General features: G+C 44.1%; 1 protein-coding gene, 1 long non-coding RNA gene and 2 other non-coding genes across 5 annotated transcripts; 3 read left to right on the top strand and 1 right to left on the bottom strand.

The window, feature by feature from the left end:
* Positions 1 to 2,276: 2,276 nt before the first annotated feature.
* On the bottom strand, positions 2,277 to 15,330 carry SIRT4 (sirtuin 4). 2 transcript variants are annotated; one of them, XM_075996616.1, is made up of 5 exons: positions 15,303 to 15,330; positions 7,939 to 8,436; positions 4,147 to 4,441; positions 3,807 to 4,019; positions 2,277 to 2,708 (listed from the first exon to the last, which is right to left on the bottom strand). In XM_075996616.1, exons 2-4 carry the CDS (start codon positions 8,433 to 8,435, stop codon positions 3,867 to 3,869), a joined length of 945 nt encoding a protein of 314 aa, XP_075852731.1. In that variant the 5' UTR covers position 8,436; positions 15,303 to 15,330; the 3' UTR covers positions 2,277 to 2,708; positions 3,807 to 3,866. The 2 variants fall into 2 exon arrangements, with proteins under 2 accessions (XP_075852731.1, XP_012611950.2); XM_012756496.2 differs by lacking the exon at positions 15,303 to 15,330 and adding an exon at positions 10,825 to 10,898.
* LOC142863773 (U4 spliceosomal RNA) lies at positions 14,803 to 14,943 on the top strand. Its single transcript, XR_012914414.1, has one exon. It is a non-coding gene; the product is annotated as a U4 spliceosomal RNA (small nuclear RNA).
* Positions 15,331 to 15,403: 73 nt separating the features above from the next.
* Positions 15,404 to 18,080, top strand: LOC105866873 (uncharacterized). Its single transcript, XR_001152054.2, has 2 exons — positions 15,404 to 15,567; positions 17,658 to 18,080. It is a non-coding gene; the product is annotated as an uncharacterized LOC105866873 (long non-coding RNA).
* LOC142863772 (U4 spliceosomal RNA) lies at positions 15,613 to 15,753 on the top strand. The gene has a single exon (XR_012914413.1). It is a non-coding gene; the product is annotated as a U4 spliceosomal RNA (small nuclear RNA).
* Positions 18,081 to 21,343: the final 3,263 nt, after the last annotated feature.

Raw genomic sequence — 21,343 nt, 5'->3', positions numbered from 1 at the left:
AGCCCAGGAGTTTGAGGTTGCTGTGAGCTAGGCTGACGCCATGGCACTCTAGCCTGGGCAATAGAGTGAGACTCTGTCAAGAAAGAAAGGAAGGAAGGGAGGGAGGGAGGGAATTAGCTGGACGGGGGTGGGAGGGTGGGGGGGCAAGGGCAATATACATAACATTTGTACCCCCATAATATGCTGAAAAAAATTAATAATAATAAAAAAAGAAATTAGCTGGACAACTAAAAATATATAGAAAAAAATTAGCCGGGCATGGTGGCACATGCCTGTAGTCCCAGCTGCTTGGGAGGCTGGGGCAGGAGGATCGCTTGAGCCCAGGAGTTTGAGGTTGTCGTGAGCTAGGCTGATGCCATGGCGCTCTAACCCAGGCAACAGAGTGAGACTCTGTCTCAAACAAGAAAAAAAAAAAAAAAAAAAAAAGAATGCCGTCTCAGGAGGAAATATGAACAAAGCAAACATTCCTAAGGCCCTCAAGACTTGATTTCATGATTCGTGCGCCAGCACTGAGGTGCTAAAAGAGCCTGCCTTCCCTTCCTGGCACTCCAACCTGCTCTCCATTACCCACTGTATTTTAACCATTTCTGGTCTCCTCGGCCAGGTGCACCTCTGGCTTTCACTTCAGCTTTAGACTGACCATAATTTGCCATAGCCTAATCACAGTCTGCAGACAGATGAGAGGCATTTTGTTTAAAAAGAAAAGAACTAGAAGGAAAGTCGACTTGGATTCTAGTCCTGGCTCTGAAACTATGTAGCATGGCCTCAGGTAAGTCTGGATCTAATTTCTTCAAAAATAAAATGAGGGGGATGGACTAAATTTTCTCTAATTCTCTCATTTGGTGGTGGTGGTGGTGGGAACAGTCTTTTCTTTGTGAGCCACCTTGAGGACAAGAAGTTGTATCTTTGTATCCTTAGTACCTTAATGCAGTGTCTGTCAATAACTGTCGATGAGATCTGTGGGATGAGAATGGCTTGAGATTCAGAAGACCCAGATTTTTTTTTTTTTTTTTTTTTTTTTGAGACAGAGTCTCGCTTTGTTGTCCAGGCTAGAGTGAGTGCCGTGGCGTCAGCCTAGCTCACAGCAACCTCAAACTCCTGGGCTCCAGTGATCCTTCTGCCTCAGCCTCCCGAGTAGCTGGGACTACAGGCATGCGCCACTATGCCCAGCTAATTTTATATATATATATCAGTTGGCCAATTAATTTCTTTCTATTTATAGTAGAGACGGGGTCTCGCTCTTGCTCAGGCTGGTTTCGAACTCCTGACCTTGAGCAATCCGCCCACCTCGGCCTCCCAAGAGCTAGGATTACAGGCGTGAGCCACAGCGCCCGGCCCCAGATTTTTAATACATTTGTCGATACTGACTTTGGGCAACTGAGGAAATCTGGTTCAAACCCCCTTAGGGTCCCCGTCTGCAAAAAAGCTGCAGTGAGATTCACAACAACCTTATACCTCTTCAGAATTAATGACTATGAGTGAACCAACATGTGTTCAGGTGAAAAGAACTGTTTTCAAGATCTTGAATTATCCCAGTTAACTGAAATTTGCCTCCTAGGCAGGTGCAGGACAGGCAGGTATTGCCTGCCCTGATTTTAGACAAAAAGCTATCCAGAAGAGACTGTGATTCTTTCATCCACCTCACTTTGTAATGAGATTGTGTAGAAAGTTTTAGCCTGGTACACTGATTCTTTACGGCGAACTCAATCATCAAACAAGTCTTTCCTCCAACTTAAGAGCCCACTTGGGAATTAACTGTTTTCTCTCTACAGACCAGGTTTGAGCAGGTGTCTCATTTTGACAGCTAAAATCGAGTAGAAATCAATCCTTAGAGAACCGTCATAAAGCCTCATTCTCTTTTAGCTGATTAAAAAATATATATATATAAGGCCGGGCGTGGTGGCTCATGTCTGTAATCCTAGCACTCTGGGAAGCCAAGGCGGGCAGATTGCTCAAGGTCAGGAGTTCAAAACCAGCCTGAGCGAGACCCCGTGTCTACTAAAAATAGAAAGAAATTAATTGACCAACTAAAAATATATATACAAAAAATTAGCCGGGCATGGTGGCGCATGCCTGTAGTCCCAGCTACTTGGGAAGCTGAGGCAGTAGGATTGCCTGAGTCCAGGAGATTGAGGTTGCTGTGAGCTAGGCTGATGCCACGGCACTCTAGCCCAGGCAACAGAGTGAGACTCTGTCTCGGGGGGGGGGGGGGGGGGGGGAATATATATATAAACGTACAGCCTACTCACTTGGTATGCTATTTAAAAAGATTCCTTTAGTCCTTAGTTAATAAAAAATTCATTCATGCTGTCACATATTCAAAAAATATATCAAAATTGTTCAGTTAAAGACACAACCATTTGAATTATAAATTATTTCATTTCCTTCTATCTTCACCAACCCGAAATTAGTGAGATCCTTGGCTTAGCACTCCAGAGACCATCTGGCTTACATGTTTCCCAGGCCATTTCTTCTGCCAGGTGAGATAAAAAAGGATGTGAATACAGTTTTGGTATCAAGAGCAGCTGCTTCTTTGAAAAGATCTTTTTTCAAGGGCAAATCTCATCAGCCTGATGACCTCAACTGGGTTCTGGAACCTGCCCAGGTCAGAGATGGGCTGGCAGAGAGATGTTGGTTTGCTGCCCTCTCTGGGCTGCACTCAGTGAGCTTCGATTAGTTTGAGGAAAAAGGGATGAATCCTTAGGGATCTGTAAAGAAATGAAACAAGTTAATGGCCAGATAAGCTGGGAGTAGAGCAGAGGGAATGCTTGTGACGTGGCAAGATGACCACTATATATTGTTAAGTGAAAACAGGGTGTGTTTTCTAATAAAATTTTTAGCACAGTTTGATTCAATTTTTGTAAAAACTGATTTAGTTATACCAGAATGTTCAACTTTGGCTATCTTGGTGGTGAGATTCTGGGTAATTTGTATTATTTTCTTTTTACTCATCTGTATTGTCCAAACTTTCTACAATAAATATGTATTATTCTAATAATGTGAAAACTAGTTTAAAAGTATATTTAGGCCAGGCCTGGTGGCTCATGCCTGTAATCCTAGCACTCTGGGAGGACAAGGTGGGAAGATCACTCAAGGTCAGGAGTTCAAGACCAGCCTGAGCAAGAGTGAGACCCCTGTCTCTACTAAAAATAGAAAGAAATTAGCTGGACAACTAAAAATATATATAGAAAAAATGAGCCAGGCATGGTGGTGCACGCCTGTAGTCCCAGCTACTCGGGAGGCTGAGGCAGGAGGATCACTTAAGCCCAGGAGTTTGAGGTTGCAGTGAGCCACTGCACTCTACTCCTGGGCGAGAGAGCAAGACTCTGTCTCAAAAAAAAATTGTAAATAAGAATGGTCATGCATTAAGAAACTTAGAACTGGCTGGGTGCGGTGGCTCACGCCTGTAATCCTAGCACTCTGGGAGGCCGAGGCGGGCGGATTGCTCAAGGTCAGGAGTTCAAAACCAGCCTGAGGGAGACCCCGTCTCTACCATAAAAATAGAAAGAAATTAATTGGCCAACTAATATATATAATATAAAAATCAGCCGGGCATGGTGGCTCGTGCCTGTAGTCCCAGCTACTCGGGAGGCTGAGGCAGGAGGATCGCTTGAGCCCAGGAGTTTGAGGTTGCTGTGAGCTAGGCTGATGCCACGGCACTCACTCTAGCCTAGGCAAGAAAGCAAGACTCTTTCTCAAAAAAAAAAAAAAAAAAAAGAAACTTAGAACCATTTATAGCTTGTCAGTGCACCCCACCACTCTAAGTCGAATGGGAACTGGAATCTGTCACCTGAGAAGGCATTTACCTTTAGCAGCAGGGCTCCAGTGGAAGTCCCTGTTACTGGCTCAGGAACACCAGGCTGTGGTCAGTGTGGATCTATTAAAGGCAGCAACTCTCCACAACGAGAATTCAGTTTCAGACACGCCAGGTCATCCGACCGCGTGGGCCCGATATTCAGTATTGCAATCGGCAGCTTCTTTTCCCGGGCAGTGAGGATAAACCTGTAGCCAGAGTACACCTGCACGGGGAGATGACACAAGGAAGAGCTCTCTAGATCATCCAGGCAAAGTTAAACCAAAGAGGGACCCTCTCAGGACTCCCTGTCCCACAAAAGGGGCAGCTACCACTGGGACCCAGTCAGATACCTGCAAGGATGATCCCACAACCAAGAGGGAGTCAGCTTCTTTGACACGCTTGTGCACAAAATCAACCTTGTCACGGTTCACCGTATCCCCAAAGAAAACGACATCCGGCTTCAGAGGGCCTCCACATCGCACACAGGATGGCACCTGAAAGCTCCGGACCTGCTCCTCCGAGAGAAAGACGTCGCCATCAGGAGCCACACCATGGGCCTCAGCACTCCAGGTGGGGTTCAGGACTTGGAGGCGCTCCTGCAGCGCCCCCCGGGGAGTCTGCTCGCCACAGTCCAAGCAGAGGACCCTGACACCAAAGGAGGCCGAATGAATGAACAGTATTCCCCTGGAAGGCACGCAGCTGCCCAAGATTTTGCATCCCCAACCATTTTCAACCCCCCCATCGCTGCTTGCTTTTCCTAGCACACAGATTCCCCCTGGTTTTAGGCATGCTTTCTCATGACCTCCTTAGCTACCTCCCTGTTTATCACCTTCTTTCGACTGTCAACCTTTCAGAACAAGTAATGTGCATCTGTCTCCTTACCACACACCCTCCTCCACCTTCTGCTAGCTGGCTTGCATCCTTAACACAACTACAAAAGCCTTGCCCGCTGATTTTCTGAGTGCCAAAGCCAGTGTTTTCCCCTCTATCCTCTGCTCTGTTCATCTGCTGTCATTGTCACCATTTATCACGCCCCTCTTTTTATGATACTTCTCCCAAAAGGAAGGAGGAGTCTTTCTCCAGAAAACCCTTAGCATGGGAGAGGAAGATCTATTCAACTTTGCTCAGGAGGAAGGATGTAGTGACTTCAGGTTGGAGGCCTGAAAGGCCAGAGCCAGTCACCTTGGCTGCAGGCCAGGTTCTTGCCATCAAAGCCACATTTGGGGATGTCACCAACTAGGCAGTCCTGCCTCCCACCAAGCTCTGCTTCCAGGGCCTATGTCTGGGCTGTCAACTATTTACTAAGCCCTTGCTGTGATGGATACAGAGAGACCTCATACCCATGTGCATGTAAACACTTGAAAACACTATAACAAAAAACAAATACTTCTCCTCCTTGGTTTCCATGACACAGAGCCTCCAGGTTCTCTTCTCTGCTGTCAGCACCAGAGCCCTCCGTGAAGGCAAGCACTTTGTGCCTTTTGACCAGTGCCCTATGCCCACCACCTAGAACAGTGGCTGCACACAGTGGCACTCACTAAATAGCTGTTGAGGCCGGGCACGGTGGCTCACGCCTGTAATCCTAGCACTCTGGGAGGCAGAGGCAGGTGGATTGCTCAAGGTCAAGAGTTCAAAACCAGCCTGAGCAAGAGCGAGACCCCGTCTCTATAAATAGAAAGAAATTAATTGGCCAACTACTACATATAGAAAAAATTAGCCAGGCATGGTGGCGCGTGCCTGTAGTCCCAGCTACTCGGAAGGCTGAGGCAGTAGGATCGCTTCAGCCCAGGAGTTTGAGGTTGCTGTGAGCTAGGCTGATGCCACAGCACTCACTCTAGCCAGGGCAACAAAGCGAGACTCTGTCTCAAAAAAGAAAGAAAGAGAGAGAGGGAGGGAGGGAGGGAGAGAGAGAGAGAGGGAGAGAAGGAGAGAGGGAGAGAGAGAAGGAGAGAGAGAGAGGGAGAGAGAGAAAGAGAGAGAGGAAGGAAGGAAGGAAGAAGGAAGGAAGAGAAAGAAAGAAAGAAAGAAAGAAAGAAAGAAAGAAAGAAAGAAAGAAAGAAAGAAAGAAAGAAAGAAAGAAAGAAAGAAAAGAAAGAGAGAGAAAGAGAAAAAGAAAGAAAGAAAGAAAGAAAGAAAGAAAGAAAGAAAGAAAGAAAGAAAGAAAGAAAGAAAGAAAGAAAGAAAGAAAGAAAGAAAAAGCAAGCAAGCTGGTTCCTGCTCTGGATGCTCCTCAGGCCTCCTGGTCAGCCATCAGATTACATTGTTTTCTTCCCTTTAAAAGCCTCTGGGAAACATCAAGAAGTCTTGGATTTGTTTTAAAACATTTAAGAGACGGAGATGGCATGGAGTAGATATGATGCATCTTCATAAAACCTTTGAATCTGGGTGATGGCATGTGGGAATTCATTATACTGTTCTCTTTACTTTTGAAAATGTTTGAAATTTTCAACATGAAAACAAATTTTTTCTTTTCTTTTTTTTTTTTTTTTTTTTTTTTTTTTTTGAGACAGAGTCTCGCTTTGTTGTCCAGGCTAGAGTGAGTGCCGTGGCGTCAGCCTAGCTCACAGCAACCTCAAACTCCTGGGCTCGAGTGATCCTTCTGCCTCAGCCTCCCGAGTAGCTGGGACTACAGGCATGCGCCACCATGCCCGGCTAATTTTTATATATATATCAGTTGGCCAATTGATTTCTTTCTATTTTATAGTAGAGACGGGGTCTCGCTCTTGCTCAGGCTGGTTTTGAACTCCTGACCTCGAGCAATCCGCCCGCCTCGGCCTCCCAAGAGCTAGGATTACAGGCGTGAGCCACAGCGCCCGGCCATCTTTTCTTTTTTTTTAAATTATGTTTAGAGACTTGCTCTGTTTCCCAGGCTGGAGTGCAGTGGTGTGATCATAGCTCACTGCAGTCTCTGAACTCCTGGGCTCAAGCCATCGAGCCTCCCATGTAACTGGGATTACAGACACCCACCACCATGCCTGGCTAATATTTTTATTTTTTGTAGAGATGTGGTCTCACTATGTTACCCAGGCTGGTCTCAAACTCCTGGCTTCAAGTCATCCTCCTGCCTTGGCCTTCCAAAGTGTTGAGATTACAGGCATGACCCACCACGCCTGGCCTGAAAAAAATTTTTTAATGAACCCATAGGCATCATTAACTAATTCCCCCATACCACATTAGTCTGGCTCCTTCAGGCTGACCTCCCTGACCTACTCTTTCTAATCCTGTCTAGCTTTCCTCAAATGCTATTTTTATCATGTTGCTTTCTTGCTCAGAAACCACTAATAGTCCCCTTTGGTGTCTCACAACAGACCCAAACTGCACTGCCTGATTTTCAAATGTAACCATGATTTGGGTTTAGCCTTCCCAGACTGTCTGGTTTCATACTAATCTCCAACCAAACCCTGCAAGTCCAGGCCAGACTGCTCTGGGCTCCACAAATTCTCATCATTTAGAAATCTCTGGCCGGGCGCGGTGGCTCACGCCTGTAACCCTAGCATTCTGGGAGGCCGAGGCAGGTGGATCGCTCAGGGTCAGGAGTTCGAGACCAGCTTAAGCAAGAGTGAGACCTTCGTCTCTACTAAAAATAGGTTTTTTGGCCATCGAAACCTTCTTGGGAGGAGCAGAGTCAAAGTGTTACGGGGTTTACTGGTTTACTAGGATCAACTCCAAAATAAACAACTTGCTGTCTGGGCACGGTGGCTCACACCTGTAATCCTAGCACTCTGGGAGGCCAAGGCGGGAAGATCACTCAAGTTTAGGAGTTCAAAATCAGACTGAGCAAGAGCGAGACCCTGTCTCTACTATAAATAGAAAGAAATTAATTGGCCAACTAAAAATATATAGAAAAAATGGGCCGGGCATGGTGGCACATGCCGGTAGTCCCAGCAACTTGGGAGGCTGAGGCAGGAGAATCACTTGAGCCCAGGAGTTTGAGGTTGCTGTGAGCTAGGCTGACACCACAGCACTCTAGCCCGGGCAACAGAGTGAGACTGTCTCAAAAAATAAATAAATAAACAAACAAACAAACAAACAACTTGCTCAAGGTCTAACTGAGACAATAATGATCAAGACAGCCAAGGTCCCTGTTCTCACAAAACAACACACATTTTTGCATTCAAGCTGTTTTTTAGCCCTTCCTGCACCTGTGCATGCAGCCATGGAGCTCAGTCAGGCGCCGACTCCCAGCTTTGGTGTGCAAGGCATCCACATTTTGGGTCGTCAACCAGTACAGCTTTCCGAGTTTCTCCCAGTTGCTCAAAGCCCAGTGTGCAGGGTTAGGCTGGTGGGACGAGAACTGAGGCCAGCCCACAAAGTTCCGCGCCCAGTACCGCTGGCGGATTGGAGCACTCTGCACGAAATCCCTGTGTTGGATGGGCTTCCGGTCAGTGCGTGCATAAAGTCCCACATTTTCTGACCTGTAGTCTGGGATCCCCGACTCGGTAGAGATTCCCGCCCCAGTCATCACGAAGAGTCTCTTGGAAAGGGTGATGAAGCGTTGTAACTCTTTGACCTTCTCAGGGTCCAACGGAGGACTTGGTGGCACAAATGATACAATGGATCCACGGGAACACTGCCGGCTGACGTTCTCAACCCAACGGCCTTTTGCTGACCTGAAAGCCAACCCAAAGATCATCCTCATTCTAGAGAAAAAGAAACCTCGTGTGAGAAACAGGGTTTTAAAAACAGAGGTAACAGGCCGGGCGCTGTGGCTCACGCCTGTAATCCTAGCTCTTGGGAGGCCGAGGCGGGCGGATTGCTCAAGGTCAGGAGTTCAAAACCAGCAAGAGCGAGACCCCGTCTCTACTATAAATAGAAAGAAATTAATTGGCTAACTGATATATATATATAAAAAAAATTAGCCGGGCATGGTGGCGCATGCCTGTAGTCCCAGCTACTCGGGAGGCTGAGGCAGGAGGATCGCTTGAGCCCAGGAGTTTGAGGTTGCTGTGAGCTAGGCTGACGCCACGGCACTCACTCTAGCCTGGACAACAAAGTGAGACTCTGTCTCAAAAAAAAAAAAAAAAAACAGAGGTAACCACCAATGGGTGAATGACAAACAAAATGTGGTCTGTCCACAGGATGGACAAAAAAAAAAACTGTAAAAATGAACGAAGTGCTGATACATGCTACAACATGGATAAACATTGAAAACATTATGCTAAATCCCCAAGTGGTGACTCACGCCTGTAATCCCACTACTCTGTAGGCTGAGGCAGGAGGATCACTTGAGCCCAGGAGTTTGAAGTTGCTGTGAGCTAGGCTGACGCCACAGCACTCTAGCTCAGGCAACTGAGTGAGAGAGTGAGACTCTGTCTCAAATAACAATAACAATAATAATAATACTTTTGGGGGGTCAATAATCTCTCATACCTTCCATAAAATAAAATCTTGTCTACACAATAAACTATTTCATAACATCCTAAGCCAATCTTATCTTCCTGACCTCTTAAGAACCTAAGCCAGAGATCTATGCCACAGCCCTCTAAATGGAAATTAACTTCAAATGACTGGTGAATCTGCCAAGGCTTTCTGCATCCAAGGGGAAATATATTATTTTGAAAGGGGAGGGGAGGAGAGAAAAAAATGATAAAGTGGTATACTAGCATAACATAAGGCCTGTTCCATCTATTCCAGTAACACCTGACTTGACAGAACTGAATTCCTTATAAACTTCAAAAGGTTAATGGCTTGGCCAGGCGCAGTGGCTCACACCTGTAAACCTAGCACTCTGGGAGGCCCAGGCAGGAGGATTGCTCAAGGTCAGGAGTTCAAAACCAGCCTGAGTGAGACCCCGTCTCTACTATAAATAGAAAGAAATTAATTGACCAACTAAAAATATATATACAAAAAAAATTAGCTGGGCATGATGGCACATGCCTGTAGTCCCAGCTACTCGGGAGGCGGAGGCAGTAGGATTGCTTGAGCCCAGGAGTTTGAGGTTGCTGTGAGCTAGGCTGATGCCACAGCACTCACTCTAGCCTGGGCAACAAAGTGAGACTGTCTCAAAAAAAAAAAAAAAAAAAAAAGGTTAATGGCTTACCCCAATAACCTTTAAATCTCATAATAGTCTGTTATTGTTCCATCTATGGCTACATCTAAAGATGTCTGTATAAAAGGAATACATTTATCTATATTTTTAGTTAATACCATCCCTTGGGAGACTATGTGTTCCATAAACCTACTTTTTATTTTATAAATCAGAATTGTCTTCTTTCTCCACAAGCTACAGAAGCATATTTGAGTTCCAGTAGACTAGTTTTGTTCTTTTGGGTTTTTTTGAGACAGTGTCTCGCTTTGTTGCCCAGGCTAGAGTGAGTGCCGTGGTGTCACCCTAGCTCATAGCAACCTCAATCTCCTGGACTCAAGCCATCCTCCTGCCTCAGCCTCCCGAGTAGCTGGGACTACAGGCATGCGCCACCATGCCCAGCTAATTTTTTCTATATATAGTAGTTGGCCAATTAATTTCTTTGTATTTATAGTAGAGATGGGGTCTCGCTCTTGCTCAGGCTGGTTTCAAACTCCTGACCTTGAGCAATACCCGTCTTAGCCTCCCAGAGTGCCACCACGCCCAGTCGTAGACTAGGTTTTGATGGAGTTGTTCCTCAGACCTCTCAGGCTTTTGATTTTATTCATGATTTATCCTCCGATGCAAACTCTGCTGTTTGGACACAGCAGAGAAACAAGACCACTGTGTGTCGGCTTTTCTAACTTTAAAAACAAAACTTTGAAATATTTGATAGAATGCATAAGATCCACTGGTGACAGGCACCCCATATGTAAGCATTATTTTATGCTTGGCTTCCCAGCCCTTAGTTGAGGACCTGGCTTTCTTTTTGACATTCCTCAGCAGCAAGAGAACAGCACAAAGTCGGGTTTCCTGAGACCAAAGGGCCACGGACTCCCCACTGAAAACGCGCTCCCTTGGAACAGCTGCTGTCCTCCCGGTCCCACCCAGGGCAAAGAGGAGAAAGGGGATCCCTGGCAAGAAATCCACCCCTTCTAGAAACACCCACAGAACACACACTTACCTTCCACAGCTCAAGGGACACTTCACACCCGACAGTGGGACTGTCTGGTTACATTTGCATTTTGGGAAGTGTAGTTCATGGAGCTGAAATGGTGCAAGAAAAACTACAATTCCCACAATCCCCCGCGCCGCACCCTTGAGGGACCAGGCCCGTCTGGGAACACCTCCTGTTGGCCTTTCCTGTCAGAGGTTGTGAACCTCAGTTTGCCAGGGGCCGCTCTACCTGAGCCAAGGATACATTGTCTTCTCTCTCAGACAGAAGTGGCTAGAGCTTCGGTGACAATGTCCTGAGTGCAAAATAGCACATCCAAACAGCGCTAACTTAACAATTCATCCTGTCTTAAGATAGCTTTTAATAATGGCTCTTGGCCGGACGCTCATGGGTGTAATCCCAACACTTTGGGAGGCTTAGGCAGGGAGGATCAGTTGAGGCCAGAAGTTCAAGGCCAGCCTGAGCAAGACTGAGACCCCCGTCTCTACTACTACTAACAATAATATTTTAAAAATTGATCTCGTTTTGACTCATCCTGATCCTCAGTGTTTATGATCCTTTCCATTCAACATGACAGAATCAAGTTCCCTTCACAACTTAGTTTCCAAATATCTGAAAAATTTATGTTTTTACAGTCAGTATGAACAATTAAAGGCACATTATACAAGAACTAATGTGTTACCCACATGGCTTTTCCAATTCTATTTCTCATCTTGTATTTTAATTAAATTAATCAACACAATGCCTGCATCTCGCAGAGATCCTGATCTACAAACTTCCTACGTATAGCCAATGAGAACTGCTGCTCTGTAGCATCGCCTACATAAGACGTCAATTAATTTACAAGTGTCTTAGGACCTAATCAAGGAGCAGCTAGCAAGGACCCTGAAGACCACCTGAGGACCCCTTTACCCCATTTTAAGATGAACCGAGATCTGGGTGCAGCGGCTCGCACCTGTGCTCCCCAGCGCTTTGGGAGGCTGTAGCAGGGGGATCGCTTGAGGCCAAGAGTTGGAGACCTGGCCTGGGCAACATAGTAAGACCCTCCCTCCAAAAAGAAAAAAAGAAAAATTGAAAAACATGTGCCAGGCATAGTGGCACGTACCAGGCCAAGCATTGGAGATTGCAGTGGGCATCCTCTAATGAATCCATCTTGCTACTGCACTCAAGTCTGGGTGACAGACAGAAATTGACCCTAGTCTCTAAGCAAACAAACAAACAAACTGAAGCCCAGAAGAGTAATATGGAAGTTTGAGGCAGAGTTTGGTGTTTGGTCCTATCATTGTATGTATGGAGGTAACATTGATAAAATGATTCATTTTAGTTTGGGATGTGAGACAAAGTAGCGAACATAAGAAGCCATATTTTCTCATTTTTGCTTGCCACATAATTTCACAAAGCCCGACTCTGTGATCATGTGCAGTTCTCAGAAAGACACTTTGAAAACAGGAGAGAGCGCAAGACCACCCCACACCCCCCATGTCTCTAGCCTGAGTCACCATATTCCTTAAAAGGTAAATGACTCTAATCCTTAACCTTTTCCTGCACATAAAATAACATCTGATGGGGTTAGTGATTACGCTTCTGTAGTCTATAGCCAGATGCACTCTTTCACCTAAACCTTGATGCGATTCTGCTTTAATGTAACTTCCGAGCAAGTCTGATGTGCTTTTGCAGGTACGGAACCCCCACCACCTTATATATAAGCAGTGGCTGAACTACTATTGTGTTGGAGCAATCTGACATCACTGCTCCTGGACTATAGGCCTTAGCCTATAGTGCTCAGTGAGAGGAATTCAAATAAAACTAACTTTAATTCTTTAAAAGCTTCATTATTTTTTCTTTAGTCGACAGGGAGTAATAACCTCCAGCAACAATGCAGATAAGTCACTAGCTGTAGGATCTCCTAAGCCAGGAGAATCACCCAACAGCCCTTTGTGGCTTAGTTAACCTGACCATATCTGCTGAAAGAAAGGACCAGAATGTAAACAAAAGATTTTGTTAAGTCAAAAAATTATAATGCAGCATATTTTTTGCACACATTTTATAGGTATTTGATAAAAACCTATAAAAGTGTCAAAAACAGTCACCTCCCTCCACCAATGTTATTTTTTAAAAGTTCAAACTCATGTTATTTTTTCAGTTCTCCGCGTGGAATGAGCACCACTAATAGAGACTGGCTGGGAATTCAGGACTATTGTGCTTTTAGGCCCCAAAGAATCTCATGTTCTGGGGAGAAGTTAGCTGGCTTTTCAGTTTTTTTCATAGTGCTGAAAAGTCATCCATAGAGGGTGAAGTCATCCAAGACAACTAGTGAAACACGATTTCCCTTGATAGCTTCTGATAGAGTGTCATGAGCCACCCAATTGAGACATTCTCAAGGGCTGACCAGTTCCTTTTGTACCCTTGTGGGATCAGAGCTTTAGTCATTTTATTTCTCACAATTCCACCCCACCCAGAATTAATGACTAAGTCTTTGATTAGATCAAAGTAAAATAATATAAATTAACTAAATTTCTAGGCTTTTCTCTTTTTTTCTACTGGGTTTTCCTACCCCGCAGTAGTTATGGCTGTGACAAAAATAAATAACTACACATTGACATCAAACAGGCCTTTAAAAATGTCATTTTTGTATACAGATGATGAGTACATGAATGTTAATTGAGCAATTCTTTGAACTTTTTGTGTTGCGAATATTTTATAATAAATGTTAGGGAAATGTCACTTTCTTGCAGACTTGCTATTTGCATTTTAATGTGTACCAAAAACCAAAATAAAAGTATTTTGGAGAATATAGGCCGGAAACAAGAGCTGTTCACTAGGTTCCCTATTTGCAGTGTAACCATCCTCTCCAAAGAAGTTTTTTGTTTTGTTTTGTTTTTGTTGTTTTATTGTGGTAAGGTATATGTAACAAACAAGTCCAGATACAGGTTTCTAAGAGATTTCTACTTCCCAAAGGAAAACAAGCAGTGAGGGTGAAAGTCACTTTAAATTTCATATACTATGAACCTTTCTATGGAAATAAAGCCTTGTCCTTTCAGCCTCTTTCTTCTGAATTAAGATGTCCAAAGAACACTCTTTTGAATAAACATAGAATTAACATATGATTCAGCAATTCCACTTGTAGGTACATACCCCAAAGAATTGAAAACAGAAACTCAAACCGATTCTTAGACACCAATAGCAGCGTTATTCACAATATCCAAAAGGTGGAAACCACCCATGTCCATCTAAGAATGAATGAACAAACCAAATTCCATACAATGGATTATTATCCATCCATAAAAAGGAATAAAGTCCTTATACATACTATAACATGGACAAACCTGGAAAATAGTATTCCTAACTAAAATAAGCCAGATCAGAAATGACAAATATTGTATGATTCTATGTGTATAAGGAACCCGGAGACAGAAAGCATAATGAACGTTGCCAGGGATTGGGGGAGAGAGGGAAATGGGGAGTTAGAGTTTAATGAGTAAAGAGTTCCAGTTTGGGAAAATGAAATATTATGGAGATAAAAGGTGGTGATGGCTGCACAACGTGAATATATTCACTGCCACTGAACTCACACTTAAAAATTGTTAAAATGGTAAGTTTTATGCTTGTATACTTTACCACAATAAAATAACAAAAACAGAACAAAACAAAAACCTCTTTGGAGGGGACAGTTAAAATTGAAAATAGGGAGCCCAGCGAACAGCACCCACACAGACCCCATTTTTCTCAACCGCCCCTAGCAGTCTCTGAATTAAGTCTGTTAGCACGTTTCCTCCCACAATGCTTTGCTTCGTTCTCCACCAAAACAAAGTAAAATCACAACTGAATATTGCAGGAATTGCCTGTGTAGTTCGGAAAGATCTTCACATAATCGTATAATTTTCAAGCAAACAATAGTCGACGGTTTTTTAAGCGAGTCCCAAACTCGCCTTTCTGTACTAGGAACCTGGCTTATAGGGAGTGATGAGCGGGGGGGCGGAGCTTGTTAGCTTTGCGCAGTGGCAGTATCGTAGCCAATGAGGTTTATCCGAGGCGCGATTATTGCTAATTGAAAACTTTTCCCAATACCCCGCCATGACGACTTGCAATATAGTCGGCATTGGCAATTTTTGACGGTCCCCACGGGGACTGGATAACGAGGTTTTTGAAAAGCAGAATTTTTTTTTGTATGCGTGTATTTTTACGCAGGATTTGGAGATTTTTCTGAAGCGAGGTAAACAGTGGTTTTCGGGTAGTTATGGAAAGGTTTAAGTGGTGTGATCCTTGTTAGGTTTACCTTTTAGGCTTAGTAATAAGGTTAAACGGTTGTTATCTTACGCTTTCGAGTAATTAGCTCCTGATATAACGCAGTTTTGTCTTTTGTACTTTTGCCCCAGCGGTTTTCGAATTTCTTTTTCTAAAAATGTCCCCCCTCAGGCCCTGCCCCGCCTGCCGTTTCTGCAGCCGGGGGCACAGCTAGCTGTCCGCTTCCCGAACCTACGGCTCACCCTCGTCTTCCCGCCGCTCGGTTTCTCCTCACTCAAATCTCAAGCCCTTAAAGACGGTCAGCTCTGTGACGTCAGGCCTATTTGCATAACATTCCCCAGCATCCCAAGCGAACGTTCTACGGTTTCCAAAAATCTGATTATTCCACGCGAGATGTTCAACAACGAGAAGCGTCCCACGCAGGAGGGGGGCTCTAGATATAACCGCTCGAGTGGGAACGCGTCCTGTGCGCGAGCGCGCTGGCAGCCACTCACCCTCAATGCAAAGGTGGTTGTCGTCCGTGGGGGAGCGGGGCGGGCGGGTCAGCTCTCCAGCTTTGCGCAGTGGCAGTATCGTAGCCAATGAGGTTTATCCGAGGCGCGATTATTGCTAATTGAAAACTTTTCCCAATACCCCGCCATGACGACTTGAAATACAGTCGGCATTGGCAATTTTTGACAGTCTCTACGGAGACTGAACTTACTTTGGTTTAAAGTAGAGCTGATGCGGGCTTTTGCCTGAATTTGTCGCCTTGTGTCATTCTACGGCTTACAGGTTGTGTTACACTTGCGTTTGTGTGTTTTGCGGGTGGCTTGAGCCTCGTTGCTATTCAATCTCAATACAGATTAACGAGTGGAGTTCCTGTTTTGCGATGGTGAGGCGGGCAACTCCACACAGAGTATCCTGAATTTTGCGGAAAAGGAAGGAAACTGAAGCCGTCGCTTTAAAAGCCGCCAGGGAGAAACGGGTGTGGGAGGCTGGGCTTGCGCAGGTCGCGCTGTGGAGCCGCCGGCAGAGCCGGGGCTGAGGCAAGTTCTCTTGCTCCGGGCGCCGCGCTGCTTGCTACCCGCTACGCCTCTCCTCTGGCCCCGTCCAGCAAGGCACAGCCAGCCAGGCCTGCTGAGGCCGCCGCCCGCCAAACACTCCTGTGGCCTGTAGCAAAAGAGTATCACCAAGGGCAAAGGTGGGGGTTTGTATTTTTATTTTTTACACAGAGTCTCACTCTGTAGCCCGGGCTAGAGTGCCCGTGGCCTCAGCCTCGCTCACAGCAACCTCAAACTCCTGGGCTCAAGCCATCCTCCTGCCTCAGCCTCTTGAGTAGCTGGGACTACAGGCATGAGCCATCATGCACGGCTACTTTTTTCTATATATTTTTCGCTGTCCAGCTAATTTCTTTCTATTTATAGTAGAGACAGGGTCTCGCTCTTGCTCAGGCTGGTTTCGAACTCCTGACTTCAAGCGATCCGCCCGCCTGGGCCTCCCAGAGTGCTAGGATTACAGGCGTGAGCCACCGAGCCCGGCCTTTTTTTTTTTTTTTCTTTATTTTATTTTATTTTTTTTAGAGACAGGGTCGTGCTGTGTTGCCCAGGCTGGAGTGCAGTGACTATTCACAGGCACAATTATAGCAACTAAAACCTCAAACTCCCAGGCTCAAGCTCCTCCTGCCTCAGCATCCCAAGTATCTGGGACTACAGACATGTACATCTTCACCTTGTGATTTTTTGAGATTAATTTTTTTTTCACTAAGTATAATGTTCTTGAGGTCCATTCAGGTCATTGCATGTAATCAATCTCTTTTTCTTGCTGAGTGGTATTTCACGTATGGAAGTACCAGAGTTTGTTCGCCCTGTTGAAGGACATTTGAGCTGTTCCTAGTATTTTGCCATTACAAATAAAGATGAGAAAATTCCTGTACAAGTTTTTGTGTGAACCTAACTTTTTAATTCTCTGGGATAAATGTCCAAGTGTGTAATTGCTGGGTGGTATGGTAAGTGCATGTGCAGTTTTGTAAGAAACTGCCAAATTATTTTCCAAAGTGGCTATGCCATTCTATATCCCATCTGCAATCTTTTAAGGTCTAGATCAGTCCCCTCTGCCTTTTTTTCTTTCCTGTATGATATTGATATTTTGAAGAGTCCAAGACATTGTCCCCCATTCTAGCTTCATCTGATTGTATCCCCATGGTGTTGTTTAACATGTTCATCTGTCCCCTGTATTTCCTGTGAAGTGGAAGTTTAGACCTCATAACTTGATTAGATTTGGGTTAAATATTTTCGGAAGAGAACTTGAGAGGTGGCGTTTGTGAACTTTGTACTTTTTAATTCTCTGAGATAAATGCCCAGGTGTGTGCTTGCTGGGTCATATGGTACGTGCATGTCCAGTTTTAATTAGCAGCTTTATTTGTAATAGCAAAACACTAGAAATAAAATACTAGAAACAACTCAAATGCATCATCTAATATTGGTGATGCTGAGTTTGAGCAGCTGGGAAAGGCAGTGCTATTCTCTCTCTTTCTCTCTACTGTAACAATAGTCTATGGGATGAATAACCTTTGACATAGGAACCATTTGATACTAAAAGCTCTTTGCTTTCCACAGCCACTCCCGTAAACCACTTCCTGATCAGGCATGATGTGATGGCTGAATAAGAGAAATTAACATCACTTCTCTGGAACCCAGGGCAGGTTTCCTAGGGCCATGCTGCATTCAGGGCTTCGCAGCCCCAGGAAGCAAAGAAAAGTCTCCCAACAAGCCAATGTGTCAGAACTGAGCAAAAGTGATGGAAAGAGACAGTTAGTGAGAACTACTCAAAGGTATATCCTGGAGACCCCAAGTTGATTACAGAAACGCCAAGAGGAACCAATGTGTGCTGCCTAGAAGCTGAAATTTCAAGCAGCTATAAATATCCTTGATAGTGTGGTCTGAAAATGCACTCCCATCATTTTTCAGCCTCAGCTGGTTGCTGAGATGGCCAATCTGGGTCTTTAAATCCAGCCCAGAGGAAATAGAAGATGGATACTCCCTCCAATGGCAAATTCTGTATCGATCAGGAAGTCAGATGATGCCTTGATAATCCAAATATCAGAATTTTTTCCTATTTACCCCTCATAAGGTTGGAGAAGAACTCTTACACTTGTGGGTATATGGGATTAAGATGAAGTGACTGAGATACACATCTTGGGAGCAAAATTAGAGGGGTGCCTCAAACTGAGTAATCAAGGTAAATTATCTTTCTAAGCAAAATTAGGTAAGTGAGGGCTAGATATGCAAAGGCAGAGCTAGAGCCTATCTTTATGTGATTTTTATTTTGTTCATTATGAAATTTTTATATTAATTTTTATTTTTAAAACTATCACATTACAGTAGTATTTATGTGGTTTGCTAAGTTTTTTTTTTTTTACGCTCCCTTAAACTTTGCACCCAAAGTGAATACCTCACTATCCCCACCCTAATCTCAGCCCTGCTTATGAACCAGCAGTTGGAGAAACTCACACACATGTGCCCAGGTGACACGTGCAGGGGCGCTGTAAGAAAAATTATCCACAACTTGGAAATAAGATGAAAAGAGGAGTATACGCCCTTTCAAAACCAAACTAAAACAGTGTTTCTTAAACTTTGGCATGCATAAAAATCACATTGAGAATTTTGTTACGACACGGATTGCTGGTCCTAATTCCTAGATTCAGATTCAGGAGCTTGGGGATGGAACCCAAGTTTCTGCATTTCTAACAAGCTCCGTGTGCAGCTGCTGCTGGTGGTTCAGGTTTCACAGCTTGAATGGTGAGGGCGGACCTATACCATTGTCTAGTGAAGGTCACCGACATTCTAGAGGAAAATCTGGGCTATCCTTTGCTATTTATTTTTTATTTTTTTTATTTTTTGCTATGTTGACCAGGCTGGATTTGAACTCCTGGGATCAAGTCATGATCCCGTGTCAGCCTCCCAAGGAGCTGGGTCTACAGGCGTGTGCCACCACACCTGGCGATGTACATACACATCCTCCTTTGAGCCAGCTTTGTCATCATGCTACTTCCCCCATTAATGAGCTATCTTTGTCTTTGACGCACTGTTGCTGTACATTGATACAAGGGTCATGTTTTTAGCTTTAAAAATTATACTTTGACAAATTCGCTTTCACTTAAAAAAAAAAAGTTATGCTTTGACAATGCCTACTGTAACATTGCAGTGGTACAAGAGTGGAAACAATTTGTTATTTATACAATTTATACAGCAGTATAAATGAAGGAAGCACATTTACACATATTAACATGGATAAATTACCAAGGCCGGGCATGGTGGCTCATACCTGTAATCCTAGCACTCTGGGAGGCTGAGGCAGGAGGATCGCTCAAGGTCAGGAGTTCGAGACTAGCCTGAGCAAGAGCAAGACCCCCGCCTCTACTAAAAATAGAAAGAAATTAGTTGGACAGCTAAAAATATATAGAAAAAATTAGCCAGACATGGTGGCACATGCCTATAGTCCCAAGCCACTAGGGAGGCTAAAGCAGAAGGATTGCTTAAGCCCAGGAATTTGAGGTTGCTGTCAGCTAGGCTGAAGCCATGGCACTCTAGCCTGGGCAACAGAACGAGACTTTGTCTAAAAAAAAAAAAAAAAAAAAAAAGGGATAAATTACCAAAAACCAGGTATACCATTCATAAAAGTTTTTAAAGTTTATATATAGATTTATCATATGTATTTGTAAAGCTTTAAAAGTGTGTGTGTGTGTGTGTGTGTGTCTAGCGGATACATACACATGCAGTGAAAGTTAAAAATATTCATGGAGGCCGGGTGTGGTGGCTCACGCCTGTAATCCTAGCACTCTGGAGGGCCAAGGTGGGAGGATCACTCAAGGTCAGGACTTGGAAAACAGCCTAAGCAAGAGCAAGACCCCATCTCTACTAAAAAAATAGAAAAAAATTAATTGGCCAACTAAAAATATATAGAAAAAAATTAGCCAGGCATGGTGGTACATGCCTGTAATCCCAGCTACTTGGGAAGCTGAGGCAGGAGGATTGCTTGAACCCAGGAGTGTGAGGTTGCTGTGAGCTAGGCTGACACCATGGCACTCTAGCCTAGGCAACAGAGTGAGACTCTGTCTCAAAAAATATATATATTCATGGAAATAATACACAGCCAACTTCAGTATAGCAATTATTTCTGGAGAGAGAAAGGGGGAGAAGAGATGGGAGGAAGTGGGACTTTAACTGTATCTGTAACATTTTATTTCTTAGAGAAAGAGAAATCTAAAGCAACTATAGCAAGAAGTTAACATCTGTTTAATTTTAGTGGCATCTGCTTTCTTATATTCTGTACCTTTCTGAAATGATTTATAGTTTGTAAAAAACCGTAAAAAAAAAAAAGGTAATACTGTATAAGCTCATTGTAGACAATTCAAAACTTATGGAAGGATATAAAATAAATAATCAAATTGCCTTTTTAACACCTTGCCCTCAAGCTCATCACATGTTTCAGAGCGGACTCATAGTTAGTAGTGAAGGGATTTGCAGATATTTTCCTATGCACACAGAAACCTGAAGAGAAAGAGTGTGTGTGGTTGTTATTTTTATACAAAACATGGCACCAAATTATATATACTGTCCTGCAACATGCATTTTCCCTTACTGTCGCCATGAGACAGCTTAATTTATTAGTGCACAGAAATTACCTCATTCTGTTTAACAGCTGCAAAGTATTCAATAGGATGAATATACCATAAAAATCAGTTTTATGTCAGTTTTACGGGTTTTGACAAATGCACAGTTTTGTTTTGTTTTTTTTTAGTAACAGGGTCTCACTCTTGCTCAGGCTGGTCTCCAACTCCTGAGCTCAAACAATCCTCCCACCTCGGCCTCCCAGAGTGCTAAGATTACAGGCGTGAGCCACGGCGCCCGGCCAATGCACAGATCTTGTGTCCACCACCCTTATAGAACAGTTCACAGAACAGTTCCATCACCCCCAAAAACTGCCCCGCAAAGCCACTTTGTAGACAAGCTCTCCCGCCTTCCCCAACCCCTGGCAACCACTGACACATGTGATTTGTGTATGTATGTGATTTTCTTAGAATTTTTTTTAAATGTTCACAATTTTATTTTATTTTATTTTTATTTATTTATTTATTTTTCATTAAATTTTTTTTCCGGCATATTATGGGGGTACATATTTTAAGGTTTCAATAAATGCCCATTTCCCACCCTCCCCCCAAAGTCTGAGTCTCCATCATGACCATCCCCCAGATGGTGCACATCTCACTCATTATGTATGTATATACCCGCCCTAGAATTTT

The sequence above is a fragment of the Microcebus murinus genome, chromosome 22 (genome assembly GCF_040939455.1).
Source record: "Microcebus murinus isolate Inina chromosome 22, M.murinus_Inina_mat1.0, whole genome shotgun sequence".
NCBI classification, from domain to species: Eukaryota; Metazoa; Chordata; class Mammalia; order Primates; family Cheirogaleidae; genus Microcebus; species Microcebus murinus.
Note: the sequence above shows the minus strand (reverse complement) of the source record. Positions and strands in the feature narration are given on the sequence as shown.